At 39.5% G+C, this 16,845-nt stretch overlaps 2 protein-coding genes across 7 annotated transcripts; both read right to left on the reverse strand.

The window, feature by feature from the left end:
* Nucleotides 1–940: 940 nt before the first annotated feature.
* LOC117847697 (protein translation factor SUI1 homolog) lies at nt 941–2,803 on the reverse strand. The gene is made up of 5 exons (XM_034728953.2): nt 2,643–2,803; nt 1,835–1,942; nt 1,458–1,669; nt 1,322–1,375; nt 941–1,231 (listed from the first exon to the last, which is right to left on the reverse strand). Exons 2-5 carry the CDS (start codon nt 1,869–1,871, stop codon nt 1,187–1,189), a joined length of 348 nt encoding a protein of 115 aa, XP_034584844.1. The 5' UTR covers nt 1,872–1,942; nt 2,643–2,803; the 3' UTR covers nt 941–1,186.
* Nucleotides 2,804–3,682: 879 nt separating this feature from the next.
* On the reverse strand, nt 3,683–16,321 carry LOC117847695 (DNA mismatch repair protein MSH5). Of its 6 annotated transcripts, none has more exons than XM_034728949.2 (34): nt 16,107–16,321; nt 15,227–15,258; nt 14,751–14,845; nt 14,487–14,567; nt 14,341–14,413; nt 13,678–13,741; nt 13,264–13,415; nt 12,996–13,097; nt 12,892–12,919; nt 12,789–12,820; nt 12,654–12,711; nt 12,466–12,552; nt 11,824–11,880; nt 10,849–10,950; nt 10,693–10,737; nt 9,591–9,668; nt 8,830–8,880; nt 8,665–8,740; nt 7,952–8,025; nt 7,655–7,751; nt 7,125–7,221; nt 6,942–7,031; nt 6,769–6,833; nt 6,621–6,679; nt 6,463–6,539; nt 6,186–6,284; nt 6,050–6,117; nt 5,884–5,945; nt 4,823–4,876; nt 4,661–4,743; nt 4,533–4,564; nt 4,425–4,448; nt 4,063–4,178; nt 3,683–3,969 (listed from the first exon to the last, which is right to left on the reverse strand). In XM_034728949.2, exons 1-34 carry the CDS (start codon nt 16,317–16,319, stop codon nt 3,883–3,885), a joined length of 2,610 nt encoding a protein of 869 aa, XP_034584840.2. In that variant the 5' UTR covers nt 16,320–16,321; the 3' UTR covers nt 3,683–3,882. The 6 variants fall into 6 exon arrangements, with proteins under 6 accessions (XP_034584840.2, XP_034584841.2, XP_034584839.2 ...); XM_034728950.2 differs by having other exon boundaries at nt 6,050–6,111; nt 6,186–6,272; nt 6,621–6,694; XM_034728948.2 differs by having other exon boundaries at nt 6,186–6,272; nt 6,621–6,694.
* Between the last annotated feature and the right edge of the window lie 524 nt (nt 16,322–16,845).

Here is a 16,845-nt window from a genome sequence, read left to right on the forward strand (position 1 = left end):
AATAAAATTCTTCCTGCACTTAAGAGAGCAATAAGTGAAATCCGTGCGTGCTCAACAGTCCCACGGGTGTTTGAAATATGTAGTATCACAGTACCATTAGGGCCTGTAAATTTCAACTGCAAACCCATCGGCACCAATAACACGTCCTAGTTCACGGCACGGACGCTGGGTTAATAAACCAACAAGAGTAGCAATACGGTTTACCGTCCACATCTTTCACTGTTTATAACTCTGAAAGGCAGGTGACTGAGCGGTGCATTTTACTGCTCCGCGTCCAAAATCCAGAAAATGAGATTTTACATGACTTGATGGTAGATCTAGGGACGCCGAGCAACTGTGTAAATGAGACGAGCTACTGACAGTACAGCCGGAACGTGACAGTTTCTACTTCCAACCACCGATGTGCATGGCAATTATTGTAGTCGATCGTCGGGGAACACTCTCCGTGTAAAAGTTACTCGTGCCGAAAGCTCCCATGAGACGAATGATAACCCCGAGCAACTTGGGTTGGTTGGGGACCCAGGGGCGTGAACAACTCGATGCGCTGAGATACTTTGGATCGCGCTGTCGCCTGGTTCGTCACGTCCCGAACGACGTCTCATCCAATTGCGCCGTACGCTGCTGGGGTTGGTGAGGTTGATTTGCTTGCGCGAGGGTCGGGAGCCAGCGCCCGTGAACGTCATCGCCGTCGGTGAGGATCCAACTCAACGACCCGTTTTCTTGCAGCCGCCGACCCCGTGTGCCGGGCGAGCTGCACCCATCTTGTTACCGATGGACCGACCCCGTGTGGGCGGCAAGCAAACAAAATCCACCGCCCGCATCCCATGCGCATCGGCACGGCAGGTTTGGACAGCGGAACCAACAAAAGATAGGCGGAGGACGATGACTGAAGCTAAACCCATTTCAGAACAAAGGAGATGCAGGAGGCAGAATATCAGGATTATAGCCAAACAGAGAGTGCTTTTATTAAGTTGGCAACAATAACACTCCATACAAGCCATACCCATACGCTGGTGGCGCATAATGAGGAGAAAACACAACTTGCATCAAGCAAAACACACTTGATAATAGCACAATACTTCTTTGTTCTTATATAGAAAAGCAGTAACTATATTATTACTGCTTCAAGCTTCCCAATATGCGGTAGCGCACAATATTGTGCCCGCACGCATTTACAGCAGGTCCCTTAGAACCCGTGAATCTTGATGTTCTCTTTCTTCGCAATCCCAGCCTGCCAAGACAAGCAAACAGATGATGAGCTTTATGAACAGATGTAGGAGTCTACATCTCTAAAAACCCAAGCTTGAGATTCTGAATGTACCTGAACTAGGAAAGTGGCGACATTCTTACGCTGATCGCCTTGGAGCTGAATGACCTGTAGACGGGCAAACACATCATCAGTACCACAACCAGCAGAGAACATTGTGAACTTGAAAAGCATTGGTGCTTCATTGTACCTGGCCTAGCTCTGGGTCCTGGACTACAGTACCATTGCAGCAGAATTCCTTCTTGAGATCCTTGAGGATCTTGTTGTAGCTGAACTCTTTCTTTAGTCCCTGAACAGTAGTCAGACTCTTTCTGCCGTTGCGTTGCTGGATGCGCACATGCACATAATCCTTTGTTCCGGGACCAGCACCGGAGTCCTCAGCATTTGCCTCAGCAAACGGATCTATCAAAAGAATGCCATACGATCAGACAAGCATGCACACAAACAATACTAAACAGAAGCATATCCAAGATGAACTAATTTATGCACGTTCTCACTCATTCAGTAAAACAATAGAAAGCCACATCATCATGCCATCTGAAAGACATGGATGGAAATTAAACATACCGAAGGCAGATGGAAGCTGGACGTCGAGATCAGACATGAAACTTGGTTGTTGAAGTTGGATTGGCACCGAGCCGATCAGGCTTTGATCTGTTGGTCTTTATGCAGAAACTGCACATAAAGCAAACAATACCATCAATCGCAGGCTATACAAGCACAAAATATTTTGAGGAAATAGAAACTAGCACAGATCGCCAGAAACAGAATTCAACGGTAGCAGCAAAGCACAATAACAAGTAGAGAGTACAATATAAGACAATCGTCCATAGCTGTCAATCCATTAAATACTACCACTGAAACTACAGTTCCACAATTTTCTCGGTCAAACTTTAGGGTTCCAAAATTTTACTCATACAACAGCCTAGATAGTAGATCCAGAAAGGGGCTAAACGAAAATTCCATAAATCCTTCTAACCGCTGTGGACAAATCGAAGTCAGGAGACTAGAAACACGCCTACTTCTCATCCACAACAGGGAGCACGATGAATCGGATCAAAACCCCATGATCCCCCAGAGCGGCCACAAGGCACAAAAATTTCCCCAAAAATCCAGCCGCTCACCTCCCAAACGACTCCAATCAATTCATCAACCGCGACCCAGACGCCGAGAACAGACAACCATACCAATCATACGAATCATAGGGGGAAACTCGCACGCATCCCGGAGACTACGATCCGAGATCCGCTCGTTCGCAGAGCTAATTCGAGGCGGGACGCGATCGAAACCCTCCAGATCCCCAAATCCCACGGGCTAAGAACGAGGCGGATTGAATCAGGGAGAAGGGGGAGGGGGAAAGGGCGTTGGTGCTCACCTTTCTCTTGCCGGGAGGAGGGAGAGAGCCGGCGTGGAGCGCACGCGGTTGGAGGCGAGAGGCGGATAAGACTTGACCAGGAGCTGTCCCGTTTCCACCCCTCCGCCCGGCTTGGTTGGTTTTATAGGCGCGCGGTGCGTAGAATTAGGTGGGCGAACCGCCGTTCCGGGGGACGCTTGCTAATTATGCATCCCCCACACGGCTAGGGCTCTGGATTCCTGCCGACCTATCGAGACGGAGGCTTTTTTTTATCTTTTTCCTCTCTTATATTATTTATTATATTTCTGGATGTAGTGAATACAGCCTGTATCCTCGTCAATTGACGGTTGACGTTAAACACTTTGATCGTTCACGTCAATCATGTGTTGGCTCATTCTCCATGAGTTGAAATTTTTTAAAAGAACCAGATCATTGCTAAAATATACAGATATGCATGATAATAGTGCTAGTTTTTAAAGGAAATGTGCAAGAAAAATATACATTTTGAAAGGAATGTGCAGGATAATAAGAAGCTGAGGCCAACTCATGCACGGGCCAAACAAGTGTTTGAAGGTCAAATGAGGCCCACTGACCCACATTGGCTAGTGGGGCCAGGCGCTGAGGTCGCGGCGCACTAGCAAAAGCATCGGCATTTGGCATTTCCTAAAAAAGGAAAAGCAAAGCATCGGCACGGCCCTCGTATCATCACGGTGTCATGATCATTGCAAGAACACAGCTTAAACTGCTCAGGTAACATTTTCTCCGAATCTGCCCATCTGGCATTGCTGTAGAAGAAATGTAAACCCCCGGACCGTAGGGGAATATCGAGAGCATGAGCCTATGTCGCATCAAGTATAACAAAAGCAGCAGATTCCAGACCAAGGCCATATCCGTTCTCCTACCGATACGCATGCACCTGGCGCCATTGCTTTGCAAGTTGCGTGCAGCATACTCTGAAATCCGAGCAACATCCACGAATCATCACAGCTGTCACATGATAATTCGATGTGAAATTGTTGCGCATACTGGGCATCTCGCCTCATCGTAAGTGGTGCTCAAACTACATAAATGTTTTAAGCATGACATTCAATCACTAGTTTGACGCTTCCGAGTATCAAGATGGGGGAACATCCGAACACCACTATGAAACATGCACGAGAAGTAGAACATTTATGTAGTTTGAGATTAAGCCAGCGTTACAATTCACAGATTAAGCCGGTGGGTTTCTGTAACTAGCGAGATTAAGCCTTGCACTGCAGTGTTACAATTCAGAGGCAAGGAGTTCCTGGAAGAAGCTGTTCAAGTCACCGTTTTGTGTATCGAAGGCCATCAATTTAGTCACAGCATCCTGAAAAATTCAAAAAGAGATTGCGTCAGTTTGTATGTAAAATCAGCATAGATGTTTTTCCCGTTAAATGTCATTGTCCGGCAAGATACGTACCTGGTACTGCTTGTCGGTTGCTTCTAATTTCTCGCCGCTCATGCGCCTTATAGGTCTCTTGGAATGGATGTCCTCCAAAATACTGTCAGCTCTCTGGACAACTTCATTTGGGACACCTGCGAACAGCAAGCACGAGGACTATATTTACATTGCAGCCTTGAGTGTTATGATAACCATTCAGGTGAAAAATTTATGGTTTAGACTCAAGGGAATTTAATATTGCAATGATGTGCTTCATCATGTCAACCCCTTCACTACAGCGACAGCTCATTTTGCCGCAAAACAATGACAACTAAAACAATCTGGACAAAAAATACTCATGTTAATATGCCAGGTGACTAAAAGTTTGTCAGCGCACATACCAGCAAGCCGTGCACAATGCAGACCTGCAAGGGAAAAAAAATGTTACCTTGTATCTGATCCAAAAGGATCCACACCAATTGCTGGTCAAATGTAGTATGTACACTTACCGAAGCTTAAGTGCGCTTGCCCAGGTACAAGTCTTCACCATGTGCGTTACAAATTAAGCAAGACATTAGTACAAAAGGAAAATATAACAGGAACAAGAAAAGGCATGGCTGGTTTCTTGTCTAGTTACCGATAAAGGAATGTGATATCGTCATTGCTTGTCTGTCCATCAGGATTCAGAACACTCATGGTATAGCATTTGATATGTTCAGACTGCAAAATGTCTCAGATTTCTTTAAGTCTCAGAAAACAATCATTTCTACGCATCAGCAAATGGATATTGACCATTAACCTGTGGTAGGTAGTTCCCGGTGAAGATCTCCGTCAGATGTGTTGACAAAAGGACCTGCAATAATTAGACAATATCACAACATACTGCACTAGTAAATTTTGCTGCTATGCTAGACAATTTTAAGTATCCAAAAGTATAAATAGATATACTGCTCACCCATGTTTGGATAAGCTATTTACAAAATATACAGGAGTCAATCAGCAATCACAAAAATTTATTTCACTTCCATTGAGTATATAAATGGCATAGCAAAAAAAATTACTCTATGGTCATGTTACAGTGTGCAGGACTGCAGGTGTAACACAGAACCACAAAATCCCTTCTAAAAGACAGCATTTCAAGGCTTCAAGCTAACAATTATGCCTGGCATAGTTGTTACTCATTCTACGAACTAATAGGTTATATTTAATACACCAACTACTTGCATGGGCAATAATTACTCGTGCTTGAAAAATGTAATGTCAAATTGCTTTTTGTATGCAAAAGCAAATAAACATGGAGGAGGTTATAGGGGAAAGATTTAAAAGATCTGAGAATCTGACGTGAAACCTTTTTCCTACTCCATCTACAGTACAGTCAAACAACTGCATATCTGGATTTCTAGTTAAAAACTGACAGTATTTTCAATTAAGTGATTCAGGTTTAATAATGCATTAAATTGGTCACTGAACAAGGGTAATCATTCTTGCACGAGTTTTCACAACTCTATTCTCCACTTACACTGGAAAACGGCATCAAAATTTATAAATGAATTGAAAAGAGTCAGGAGGAAAATAAACTGTGTTATATCTGTGCATGGTTGTCCATTGTGCGTGGGGTTGTATCTGTTTTGTCTGTTGTTGTAAACTCTCTTCTTAACGAAATACGTGCATGCAGCACATTCTCGAAAAAAGAAATCACGAGGAAACTAAAAGAACTATTAGAAACCAGAAAATCTGAGCCAAACAAATAGTGCAAAGAAATCACAACTTCGAAGTGATTGAAAGGAAGACCACCAGCCAGACTGGCGACCCTATCAGATTGAATTTCTACAGCAATATTTCCCAAGATAGCTATCTAACCTTTGGAGGGAAATCACAGTTTGCAAAATGACTGATAGTCCCTCCAAGAAGACCAATGCCATCTACAAACAATCAGGAAAGAGAAAAAAAACAAGTCATATAATCTTGAGCCATGTTGAGGATACATGGAAAGGAGACTAAGACTTTCTGTGGTCCTCACTCTCACCTTCAGTTAGAGTGCCCTTACCGAATTCATCCAACAAGCACAGAGATCTCAATGTTGCATGCCTGAAACTTATTGAGCATATTGGCACAGCTGAAAGATCATGAGACAATAAGCTTGAGGGTCACTACTAGGATACCTTAGCATTGTTCCAACTTGATGTAAATCAATCATAAAAGTTGACTGTTCAGTTGTCATGGATTTGCTTCCCATTGCACAGAATATCCTGCAAAACATTCTTGAGAATGTCAAAGATTGTTAGTCTAGTGTTAATATGTACCATACTGTGTTTGGTCCAAACCCATGTGCACAATGTACATACATATGGTCTTTGGTCTGCGACCATAGTACATAGTCTTTTCTAGCATAGAAACCATGTGATACATAGCAGGAAAGTGCTTATATGTTAGACCAACCTATCTGTCAATCCAACAATAGCAGAATCAGCAGGAACGAAGCTTCCGATATGAGCAAGAAAAACTATCAAGGCCACCTGAAAGAAGATATAAGATGCAACTGGATCTTTTTATAGTTTGTGTTTATCAGAGTAGGAAGTGTTCTAAAAGTCAATTACCTGCTTAATATAAATGCTTTTTCCTGAGTAGTTGGGCCCAGTTATTATGTTTATTCTTCCTAAACAGAAAAAAACTTATGTCAGAAGTTTGCAATAGTTCTAGTAGTGCCATAAGATCGAAGGTTTACATATCTCAGGAACTATTTACCTGCATCACGGATTTTAGTATCGTTTGGAACAAAGGTATCAACAGTCATTTCCTGCAAAGCATGTCTAGATGGTACTGAAGTTTTAGGAAATTGTAGACATATGTAAAGCTGAAGACTGTCAGCAATATTCAACTACCATGTAACATTCAAATCAACTATAATAAATACTAACCTGCCATTATGAATCTCGAGTATTGAATCCTCAGTTAAGATGGGCCTCACATAATTGTTTTGGCGAGCAACAACTGCTAATGATAAAATACTGATGTAACAAAATCAAGAGCAGCACATTAAACCGGTGTACTTTCAGTAAGCTGATCTATACTGCTTGTATCCCCAATAAAAGCATACTTACCAATCAAGTTCTGCTGCAAAGTTCACTGCTTTTGTCAGTTGAGGTAGAAACTGAAGGACGCGACACACTAAATCCCTCATGATTGCTCTCTCCATATCTGCATGAAATATGACAAGGCTTGAGCCAAAATCCATTGTGTCTAATGGTCTATGGTGGGTATCCTAAATATGTTTGCTGAGTTGCCTGTATATTTTCATGCACAGCACTAAAAAGGTACTTTGAGATTTATGCCATCTCCATGTTTGGGTTCAAACAGGAATTAATAGTACAGAGAGCAGAAACTAGAAATCAACTTGACTTTGACAAAGAAAATGAACCAATTAGATATAAACTTAAATTATACAAACTCCGGCCATTTTGTTTAACTTGTAGCCCTAAACTCGTCGAGATAGCCTTACTTGCATACAAATATGACTTGTATAGATATTAAAGATTCCAGAACCTTTAATTCTTAAATAAAAATAATTTCGTGAAGATACTACAGTAGTATAACAAGATCATAGGAGTGAAAAAAGGAATGCAGAAGCTACCAAGAATTTTATGATAAATATCTCCAAGAAGGTTGTCCAGTTCTCTTGTCTTTTGGGTATGGTAGTAGAACCTTCTCTCCTCACCTTCCTCTGAAAACTGATGAAAACAAATTTTATCGCCTAGCAACGGATTTTTTTCTCAAACTATGCAGGAGAGTTGCGTGTCATTTCATTAAGATAGAAGAAAACGGAACAACAGGCCTGGATATAACCAGGTCGAGGAAACACCACACACACACACACACACCAGAACTAAAATAGGTGGGGCTATATAAAAAGATAAAAGACACTGCATACCGCAAATTTGTAATCTGGCAGTCCTACCAACAAGGCATCACTAATCTTCTCATCAAAAAAGCACATTAGGTACCCTGGAAGAAGCACATGTGAGGATACAAAATTTGTGCACACATAAATTGGAACAGGATTATGTAGCAACTATGTTAATTGTTTAAATTTTGAACTTCTCCACAGAGTATCAAGAAGTCATTTCCATAGAAATTTTACAGAACCTTTACATTAGAGGAATCAAACAAGCAATCACATCAAATATTTGAAGGTAATGTGGATGAAAGTTCAAACAGCATCTGCTTAACCATGATGCCAACCTTTAACGAAGTGAGACTACATCCAAACATCCCTCAAATGGAGGTCAAAAGACTTATTATGTGGATTGACCTTAAGTATAGATCGAGCTTAATTTAAGTAGTAATCTCTCATGCATCAACACAAAAAAAATCAACAAGCAAATTTAGCATTATTTCCTAAGGTAGATAGGTACTTTAGCAATATATACATCAGTTTAGTTGAAATGTAAGTGGTTTAGTTAGAACACCTGTTATATACAGCACTAAGTGGATGAAGAAAGGATACTTAAATAAGAAAAACAAAGGAAACCAGATTAAGTTCGAGCACATAATAGAAACTTTCACATACAGAAGGCTAGGTAATATCAAACCAATTAACAAGATAAGAACAGAGCTCCAATTAAAGATAAGGAAAGATCATACCTATTTGGTGTACATAGACTATTAATGGAGGTATTCTGAATTCAAAAGGTAAGGATGCGTTCTCATTAGCTGACACCTAGAGGCAATTGAACTGTCAGGAATTACCAAATAACTAATTAAAAACTTAATGTTCCAAACTCAATTTGGGTTTGGAAGATCTATCACCTGCTCCAGAAAGTCAGGTAATCCTTCATAAACCATCCTCAGCTCATCCAACTGATTTATACAAAGAGATGATATTGAATTATACAAGTGTCCATAACTTAAATAACAAGTACAGAACAATCTAGAACCACATGCTTGTGATACATATGGAGAAAGCAAATGAATAGCAGCATAATAAATATAATCTAGCAAATAGTTTTTTCTGTAGCAGTTCTGATTTGAAATACACAGACTTGGCCATTGAACAGTATGGAAATTTCTTTTGCAACTATACAGACGAGTTGTTGCTACATTGACAAATGGTGTAGAAACTCCAAATTCATGTACCCACTCTAATACATACAAGCGCACACAAGGTGCACGATATGATCTCGAGCATAACCTATTTTGTAACTCAGAAGCTATGCTTGGAAAATGTCGTCATGACACTCGGTGGAAGACAGCTACATTTGAGGAAACTGTGGGTAAATTCAACAAAAATGGGTATTGTAATGAATGGTAAGAGAATGCAACATCATGTTCTTAAAAAAATACAACATAAACTTGCAACATGGGAACCAAAACTGCAACATCTGAGAATGATGGAGACAAATATTGTATTTATGCAGTTGCATAGCAACATGAAAATACCACATAAATTCTGGTTATGCAGAAAGAATATCGATATTGCACTAAGAGGCAGGGAGTCCCCACACTTTTTACAGTCATTAAAGCCATTATATAGCAGAAGACAACTCAAGGATGGAAAAGGCAAGTCTGACCTCATCACATAACCCTTCTTTCACCACTGTCTCATAGCCTTTCTCCTTACCCCGTTGCACATCAATCACACCAACTACCTATTGATAATAGAAGGACATGATTGCCGATTTATGGTGTATGAGACAGTAAAATAGGTCCATAAAAAGCTCTAAGTATTCAACAGTAGTAGCAAAAAAGAGTTGCAATTTCCAGCAGAATGTTCAAACACAATTGAAAAATAGCAGGAACCATTTTTTTATCACAATAACCAAAAAGTTTTGCAAGAACCAGACAGCTGTCATTAGTCACCCAAAGATCTAAAATGAAGCTGTACACAACAAGTGCTCCAGAGACAAAATGAAAGACAAAAGAATGTGTCACAACCCAAATGTGCAAAACAAGTTTAACATGTTAACATGAGCATTTATTTAAAGTTCAAGAATTGTTAATTATTGTTCAAATTCCAACTTGTTGAGCACCTACCGGGACTACCGGATTTGTTCTCTTTTTATGTTGAATTGCACCGAGGCATGTATCTCTAGGTGTGAGTTGGCACTTGACATGTCGCAAGGCGAGTAAGTGTTGGCTCTTATCCTATTGGCATGACCGTCAATTCACTTAAATCGGGTGCAAATTGCGCGGTTCTTATAGAATGATTGCTGCACAATTTGACCTCCTATTTTTTTCAATTAACTTTTATGTGCTTAGTTATTTGCAGTAAAAAACAAAGTTTCAACCAATTTGACCCAATGGACCAGGCCAAATAGCAGCGTTCATCCAAGCCTATAACGTTTGTTTCAAGCTTGAAGCAACAAATTTCACAAACAATTATCTCATAAACGTCTTAACAGTACCCAAAAATCACACTATTGAAGTTCATCATGCATAAGTGAAATTATACTAATATCATTGGCAGCAAACGAGGTCAGATATAACATAAATCTCTAGAGAGGGGGAAGAAGACTTAGTCATTACTCCATCCGCTAAAAAATAGGTGATGCTTAAGAATTTTTGCAGTCAACACCTTTTATTCTGCCCATCAGTATTTTTATGCATGTTTTTTAATCAAACATACAAATAATTTCCAAACAAAAATGAAACCTGACAAGGTTTTGAACTGACCAGGTCTGACACATAATCCAACTCAGCTGTAATGGAAGAATTTGCCTGCAAACATAAATGGTGCACAAATGAGGGAGTTGCAATAACAGCATGAAGCCTGTCCAAATTTCAATATTGAATTGGTGGAACTGATGCCACCCCCTTGGAGATTGATACCTTTCCAATCAAATCGATGTTCATATGTTGCAACTTATTTGCCAGATGCTCCGATATTCCTACTTCAAAAATCTTATTTATATGCAGCAGAGAGCAAATGCACTGAAAAGAAAGGGGAAAAATAATTACCAGTAAGTCAATGGGGGAAAAGACGAAGAATAAAAAATTGCGATGAGACGATGATGCAGACATGCACACTGAATATCTAGGGAAGCCATAATTTTGAATGCAAAATAGTAAACCCGCTAGGAAGAACAGCCAAAACAAGAAGTTATTCAAAATGATTGTGAAATTATTTTCAAAAATTCTGTAAAGTACACCCAACAGCCCTAACCTATAATACATTGAGTCAATGATGAGTCAATGGATAGCTTCATTTAACTTTCTAAATCAGGGGTATAATGCTCACTAGAATAAGGGGACCATGTAGCCAAGTGGTAAGAGCGTGGTTGTGGTGATTGAGGCGCTGGATTCTAAGTCCCACTTCCCTTAAAATCAAACAGTTCTCATATGTATTCTAATTTTATAGAGGAGCTTGGGATACTTGATGATTAGAAGTTCTAGCAAGAAGAGTAGGCATAGAAATTATGCTAAAACCCATGCACCAACTATGACCAATAATCTTACTTTCCCAACACCATTAATCAAAAAAATTTGCATGACAAAATGCTATGAAGCAATGATCAAATCATGTGCATGATAAAACTATTCAGAGAGTTCCTGCCAGAAATTCTGACTATTGATCTTAATATTTAGCATGTTCAAATAAGCAATACAACACATGGCTTGGTATTAACTTTATTACAGAACCTTCTTGTGGGGACTAGGGAGGCATGTTTTCAAATTTAAGTTTTCTATCAATACTCTACTGCGCAACCATGCAAGGCATAAAAGAACTAATGTTCTAGAAAGGCAGATATTTTATATGTTTCAGGATAACATGTAGGAATTTCGAAATAAAGACTTTTCGGGTACCTTCAGAAATGTGTTCCAGTCACTGCTTGTACAGAAGGAACTTGGAGAATTGAATTTCTACAGAAAAAGACAAATTTCAGGTATGCGTGCTAAAGATGAATCAACATTCTTGGAGAAATTTTTAAGAATGGCCACTATGTCATATGAGCAGCATATGATTATCAAGATTCAACTATGTTACTCAAATTTTGAGGTTTTGTTTTTACCATCCAGACCAAAACAATGTCTGTTATGAGAAACAAGTCTTGAACCCATTTGATATACAGAAAAATAATATGTACTACATTATGCCAAACTCACAATATTTGTAGCAACATATTCCTCACGAACGTGCCTGAGCACATGTTTCATTAAGAGTACACATAGAACAGAACAGGGTGGGTGAAAGAAAATATCCAAGAGCACAGAAAAATTGGGGAGCAGGTGAAGGGTGAAAGTACCCAGAACCAACACTCTCCGAAGCACAATTTGAGGCCTATTTTCCATAAAGAGAGCATAATATACAGTAGATATTCACTTTATTTTTTAAAAGGTCTTTCTATGACATAGTAAATGGGTAATGATTGTACTATAAGTTAATAACCAAAGAAGGTACAAATAGCACCATAATAAAATATGTTTGTATTGCAAAATAACAAGCACCTTGAGCATGTGGGGAACATCTCTGACAGACTTTAACGTCTCACACAATGCAGACATTACTTCTTCACAGCAAAGAAAGAATGTTATCTACCATTTCTAGGAAAACAGTAGACAGAACTAATGGTGCCTATTGGGCATTGAGAATTGAGAAAGTGAAATATATATATTATTCAACAAAATAAGGATACTGTGTTGAGGCGATTATTTATGACATCAATATCAATTATAGGACGTAAGAACCATGCCCTGACACCAAAAGAAGAATAGTTAATACAAATTTGGATTATCATTATTGCAATCATTATTACAGAGGTAAGAGCTACCTCAAGAGACGTCTTCCCATTGGTGTGACACACTATATTCAAAGAACGGTCAGTGATTTCAAACAAAAAAAAAAGAAATAAAGAAAAGAAAGAACTTATTTACCTTGTTGAGCATTCCAAAAACTGAGAACCTGCAGTTTGTCAGTATTATTTAAAATTGGAAGCCGACCAAAAGCTAGCATAAAAACCTTGATGAAAGATTCTTACCCTTCTTTAGCCCTTCCAATTCCCATGTAACTAGGGTGTTTATCTACTTGAAAAATTTGTAGTGCTTCATGAGCAGTTGCGTCGAGTTTAAGGAACTTGTCTCTGTGAAAAGTCAAGGCATACAATGCTAACTCAAAAAAAACAGGCAGGAGAATGCCACCCTGATATAAGTGCGTTAAGGTGGTTCCAAATTAGACTATCACTGGAAGAGTTAAGTAAATCTCAATACATCAGTGTGTTTGGTTTATCTCATATCATCAAAGGATAAAATGAGATCTGTGCCACAGAATCGATCGCAATGGATGCTCCACCTTCCATCTGCTCTATGGTATCAAGAAGCCTCTCATTGTCTAATATAGCTAGGAGACCTCCAGCAGCGCGAACTTGAACATCGCTTCCAAGATCCATCATGGAATTAAGCTGCAAGTAAACCAAAACGAAAATGATGTCTCCAACTCAAAATTAGAAATGGCTAACAAAATTTGGGAGTGAAGATGAATGGTTAAAAAAAAGAAATTGCCAGAGGTTGCCAGCCACTGATTTTAGTCAGATATAGGATACCCTGACTTGACATATTGGATAATATCAAATTAAAAGGGAACGAGAAAAGGAGCAGGATAAAAATCGTTGCAGAGCTTGGTTAAATATTATTGATATGGCAAGATGTATTTTTATCACTTACAAAGCAGATCCTTTCTTTTACACTTAGTCCATCATCCATAGCTGCAACTTTCAAGTAGATCAATCTGCAGTTAAGATACGCACACAAAAGTATTACATCGTCAATTTATCAGGTTAAAGATGTAACTTATAGGGACATCAAAACTATTACAAGGTTAGGTGGTTACTAATCACAATGAACATTACAAAAACAGATCAAGTTTGTTATTTTATTTCTTCAGTTCCAAGTTACCAGAATAGAGACATATACAAAAAAAATGCTAGTCATAGCAATATTATAGGTCATCACATATACCTTCACTAAAGTGTTTCTTTGCCCTTTTCCCAAACGGGCCAAATTAAAAATATTTGACTCTTGCCCAGCTAATAGAGTTTTCCAGTTACAAAGTAATAATGTCAAAACCCCATCATTATATAAATATTACTGAAATAAATCAAGTTTGCACTGAAGAATGATGAATTTGGTTGGTAAATGGTCAAGAATGAATACAAAAGTAATCCAGAAATGCATGTCTAGTAATTTAATATATTTGTAAATTCTGTACTATGCATATCAAGACAATCCTTAATAATACTCATGTAAGGCATACTGTAAGACATATAAATAATACTTAATGCAATTAAAAAGGGCCTGGTTCTGTAAATAGTATATAGAGCAGCTAACCTGTGCCAGGCTGGCTCATAGCTGAATGTTGAGCTTTTCATGAGCTTCACAACAGGAGCCTCATCATTACCATCTGCATGATTCCATGCAAAACCATCAAAAGAGAACTGAATATATCAGTTTGAAGAAGTGGTTGCGGCTCATACCATTTCGTTGTAATGCCGACAAAAGTGCTTCTTCTGTTTTTGTGCTTGCATATATTGTGCTTGGTTTTGACTGGAATTTCACTGATGCAACACAAACATCACAAAGTGTCAGCTATATGGTTTATCTTTTGCCTATTCGAAACATTCAATTTTCTAATATTGGAAAACATACACAAGTATTTTTTTTTTTCATAGCAACCCCTATGTCTATGTTCCAAACAAATAGATAGAAAATTTCAACTGCTATTTATGTGAGGAACATACCAAGATCAATCAGAGGAAATTCCCCAGCACTGTCTTCCCAGATTTCTAATACAAAAAGCTGCCGCGTATTTGTATCATAGTATGCTACTCCAACTCTGAGATCACAATAAAGTAAAAACGAATTATAATAACTTAATTATCCACTGTGCTACTTATCCACAAAAACAAAATTTTAGCACTGGACAGTGGTGCAATGATAAATGGTGATATTTACTTGCCACACAGATAAATGTTACAAAGCAGGAGGGTTTGTATTATTTCTGTTGAAAAATATTCACAATATTATCTAGATTGAAGTCTAGCATTCATGTTTTTGAGGAATTGTATGAAACAGGATCCTATTATAAAACTAAAATAGAAACAATAAGAAAACGTTCAACTGACATGCTGTATTTTAAGTAAAGAAACATAACTAACAAAAATAGTGAAAAAATGATAGCTAATGGATAATGAGCAAAGCATGCATCTAAATTTACCTACGTCCTTGCATTACACAAGCCATATGGACCTGAAATAGAATCATAAAGACATTCAATGAGTACAGTGATAGCATGAAGATATGCACATCTGCACAAAGTAACTGATACCACATCCCAGATTCAAAAACAGTTGGCTAGAACATAAAGTGACTGTCTAACACAAACTAAATTTCCGGTTCCAGATGAAACAATCTACTAATGGAAGAACAAACTCTAAACACTCCAAACTAGGCCATCCAAAGTTTTTCATACCTGTCATGGTTCACACAGAAACCCAACACGCAGTGAGAAGTTCAAAATGGCATATATTGTGAAATGTTGTTGATATGCAAAATATTACTGAGACTAAAATCGTAATGTATTTTCCTCAAAGTGCAGGTTGAGCTGAAATTGTCATATTTGATCACAAATTGAGATGTGCAAGCCCAGCTGAAACAACCAAATATCTCGAAAGTAACAAGACCCATATGTCAAATTCTCACTGTTATTACTGCCCTGACAAACTAATTTACAATCTGAAGGGCACATTGGGCAGAAATAGCACACGCACGGCACAGGTCAGTGAACTCGTTATTCCTAAAGGATAAAACTGCATACGAACTCAAGGCCCGTTCTACACATGCGAAATTAGAAAACCCCATTTGCATGCTACGGAGTGAGCTGCTACATGCGCTAGATGGAATTATAACAAATTAATACGCTAAGTCAGCAGCTGCTCTATACAATTCAGATTAGGACGAAGAATCGCACAAAAATTGGGGTTCCGGCAAAACGAGTCGTTCGGACGCAGGGATGCCATAGGGGGTAAACCGAGAAAACTTCACCCCGCATTCCGCGATCGGAGGCGGGGGAGTGGAAGAAGTGGCTCGATACGCACCTGGGAGTCGATCCCCGTCTCGGCCATCTCCTCATCCTCCTCCTCCTGAAACTCCTCCGCCTCCATTTCGCTCGGTCGCTCGCGGCTTGGACGCTTTGGCTCACCTCCGCTCCGCGACTCGACGCCGCCTCTCGCCCCGCCTTCTCCGCGGGCCGCGGCTCCCCGATTCGACTGACGACGAGTGACGAGGGCGTCCCTATGGGCCCCCGTCATTTGTGCTCTCTCAGGTCTCAGCCCAAAGGTATAGGACCGGACCCGGAAGTCAAACAGGTGGACCTCTAGTCCAGCACGGCGACACATCAGGCCAGCGGTTTCTTCTTAGTTTTTGAAAAATACAGACCGGCGGTTCAACGCTGGTAAATAAATATAGTCAATGTTTTGTGAAAAAAAAAACAACCTAGCACAGGCTACTAGGTGAGCTGAGACCTGCGAGGAAAACACCTTTGCAGAAAATCCAACAATGTATTTCCAATCGAACCACCGGTCTCCAAAGCTATTAATTCACACGTTTAATACAGTTTAGAAAACCAATGCTTGTTGTTTATCTTTTTTTCCTACCTTGCACGAATTTCATTAACTCCAGGAAGCAACTTATTATGAGCATTGTCTACTTATTGTTTGTCTAATTATGACCCCCGCAACACCATCATCGCTATAGCCTATAGCATCTGACCTCGAACTCCGGAAGCACAAGATCAGGGACGTCACTGCTAGGAATTCTATAATGGCGTGGAGCATG

The sequence above is a fragment of the Setaria viridis genome, chromosome 3 (assembly GCF_005286985.2).
Source record: "Setaria viridis chromosome 3, Setaria_viridis_v4.0, whole genome shotgun sequence".
In the NCBI taxonomy this organism is placed as follows: domain Eukaryota; kingdom Viridiplantae; phylum Streptophyta; class Magnoliopsida; order Poales; family Poaceae; genus Setaria; species Setaria viridis.

Excerpts from the sequence above, each read along its gene's own strand:
- LOC117847695 (XM_034728946.2), bottom strand. The coding sequence starts at position 16,319 with ATGACGGGGGCCCATAGGGACGCCCTCGTCACTCGTCGTCAGTCGAAT. Across the intron at positions 15,259-16,106 it reads AGACGGGGATCGACTCCCAG|GTCCATATGGCTTGTGTAAT; the intron begins GTGCGTATCGAG and ends ATTCTATTTCAG. Across the intron at positions 6,695-6,768 it reads TACTAAAATCCGTGATGCAG|TTTTTTTCTGTTTAGGAAGA; the intron begins GTAAATAGTTCC and ends TTCTGACATAAG.
- LOC117847697 (XM_034728953.2), bottom strand. The coding sequence starts at position 1,871 with ATGTCTGATCTCGACGTCCAGCTTCCATCTGCCTTCG. Across the intron at positions 1,670-1,834 it reads CCAGCTTCCATCTGCCTTCG|ATCCGTTTGCTGAGGCAAAT; the intron begins GTATGTTTAATT and ends TTCTTTTGATAG. Across the intron at positions 1,232-1,321 it reads TCGCCACTTTCCTAGTTCAG|GCTGGGATTGCGAAGAAAGA; the intron begins GTACATTCAGAA and ends TTGTCTTGGCAG.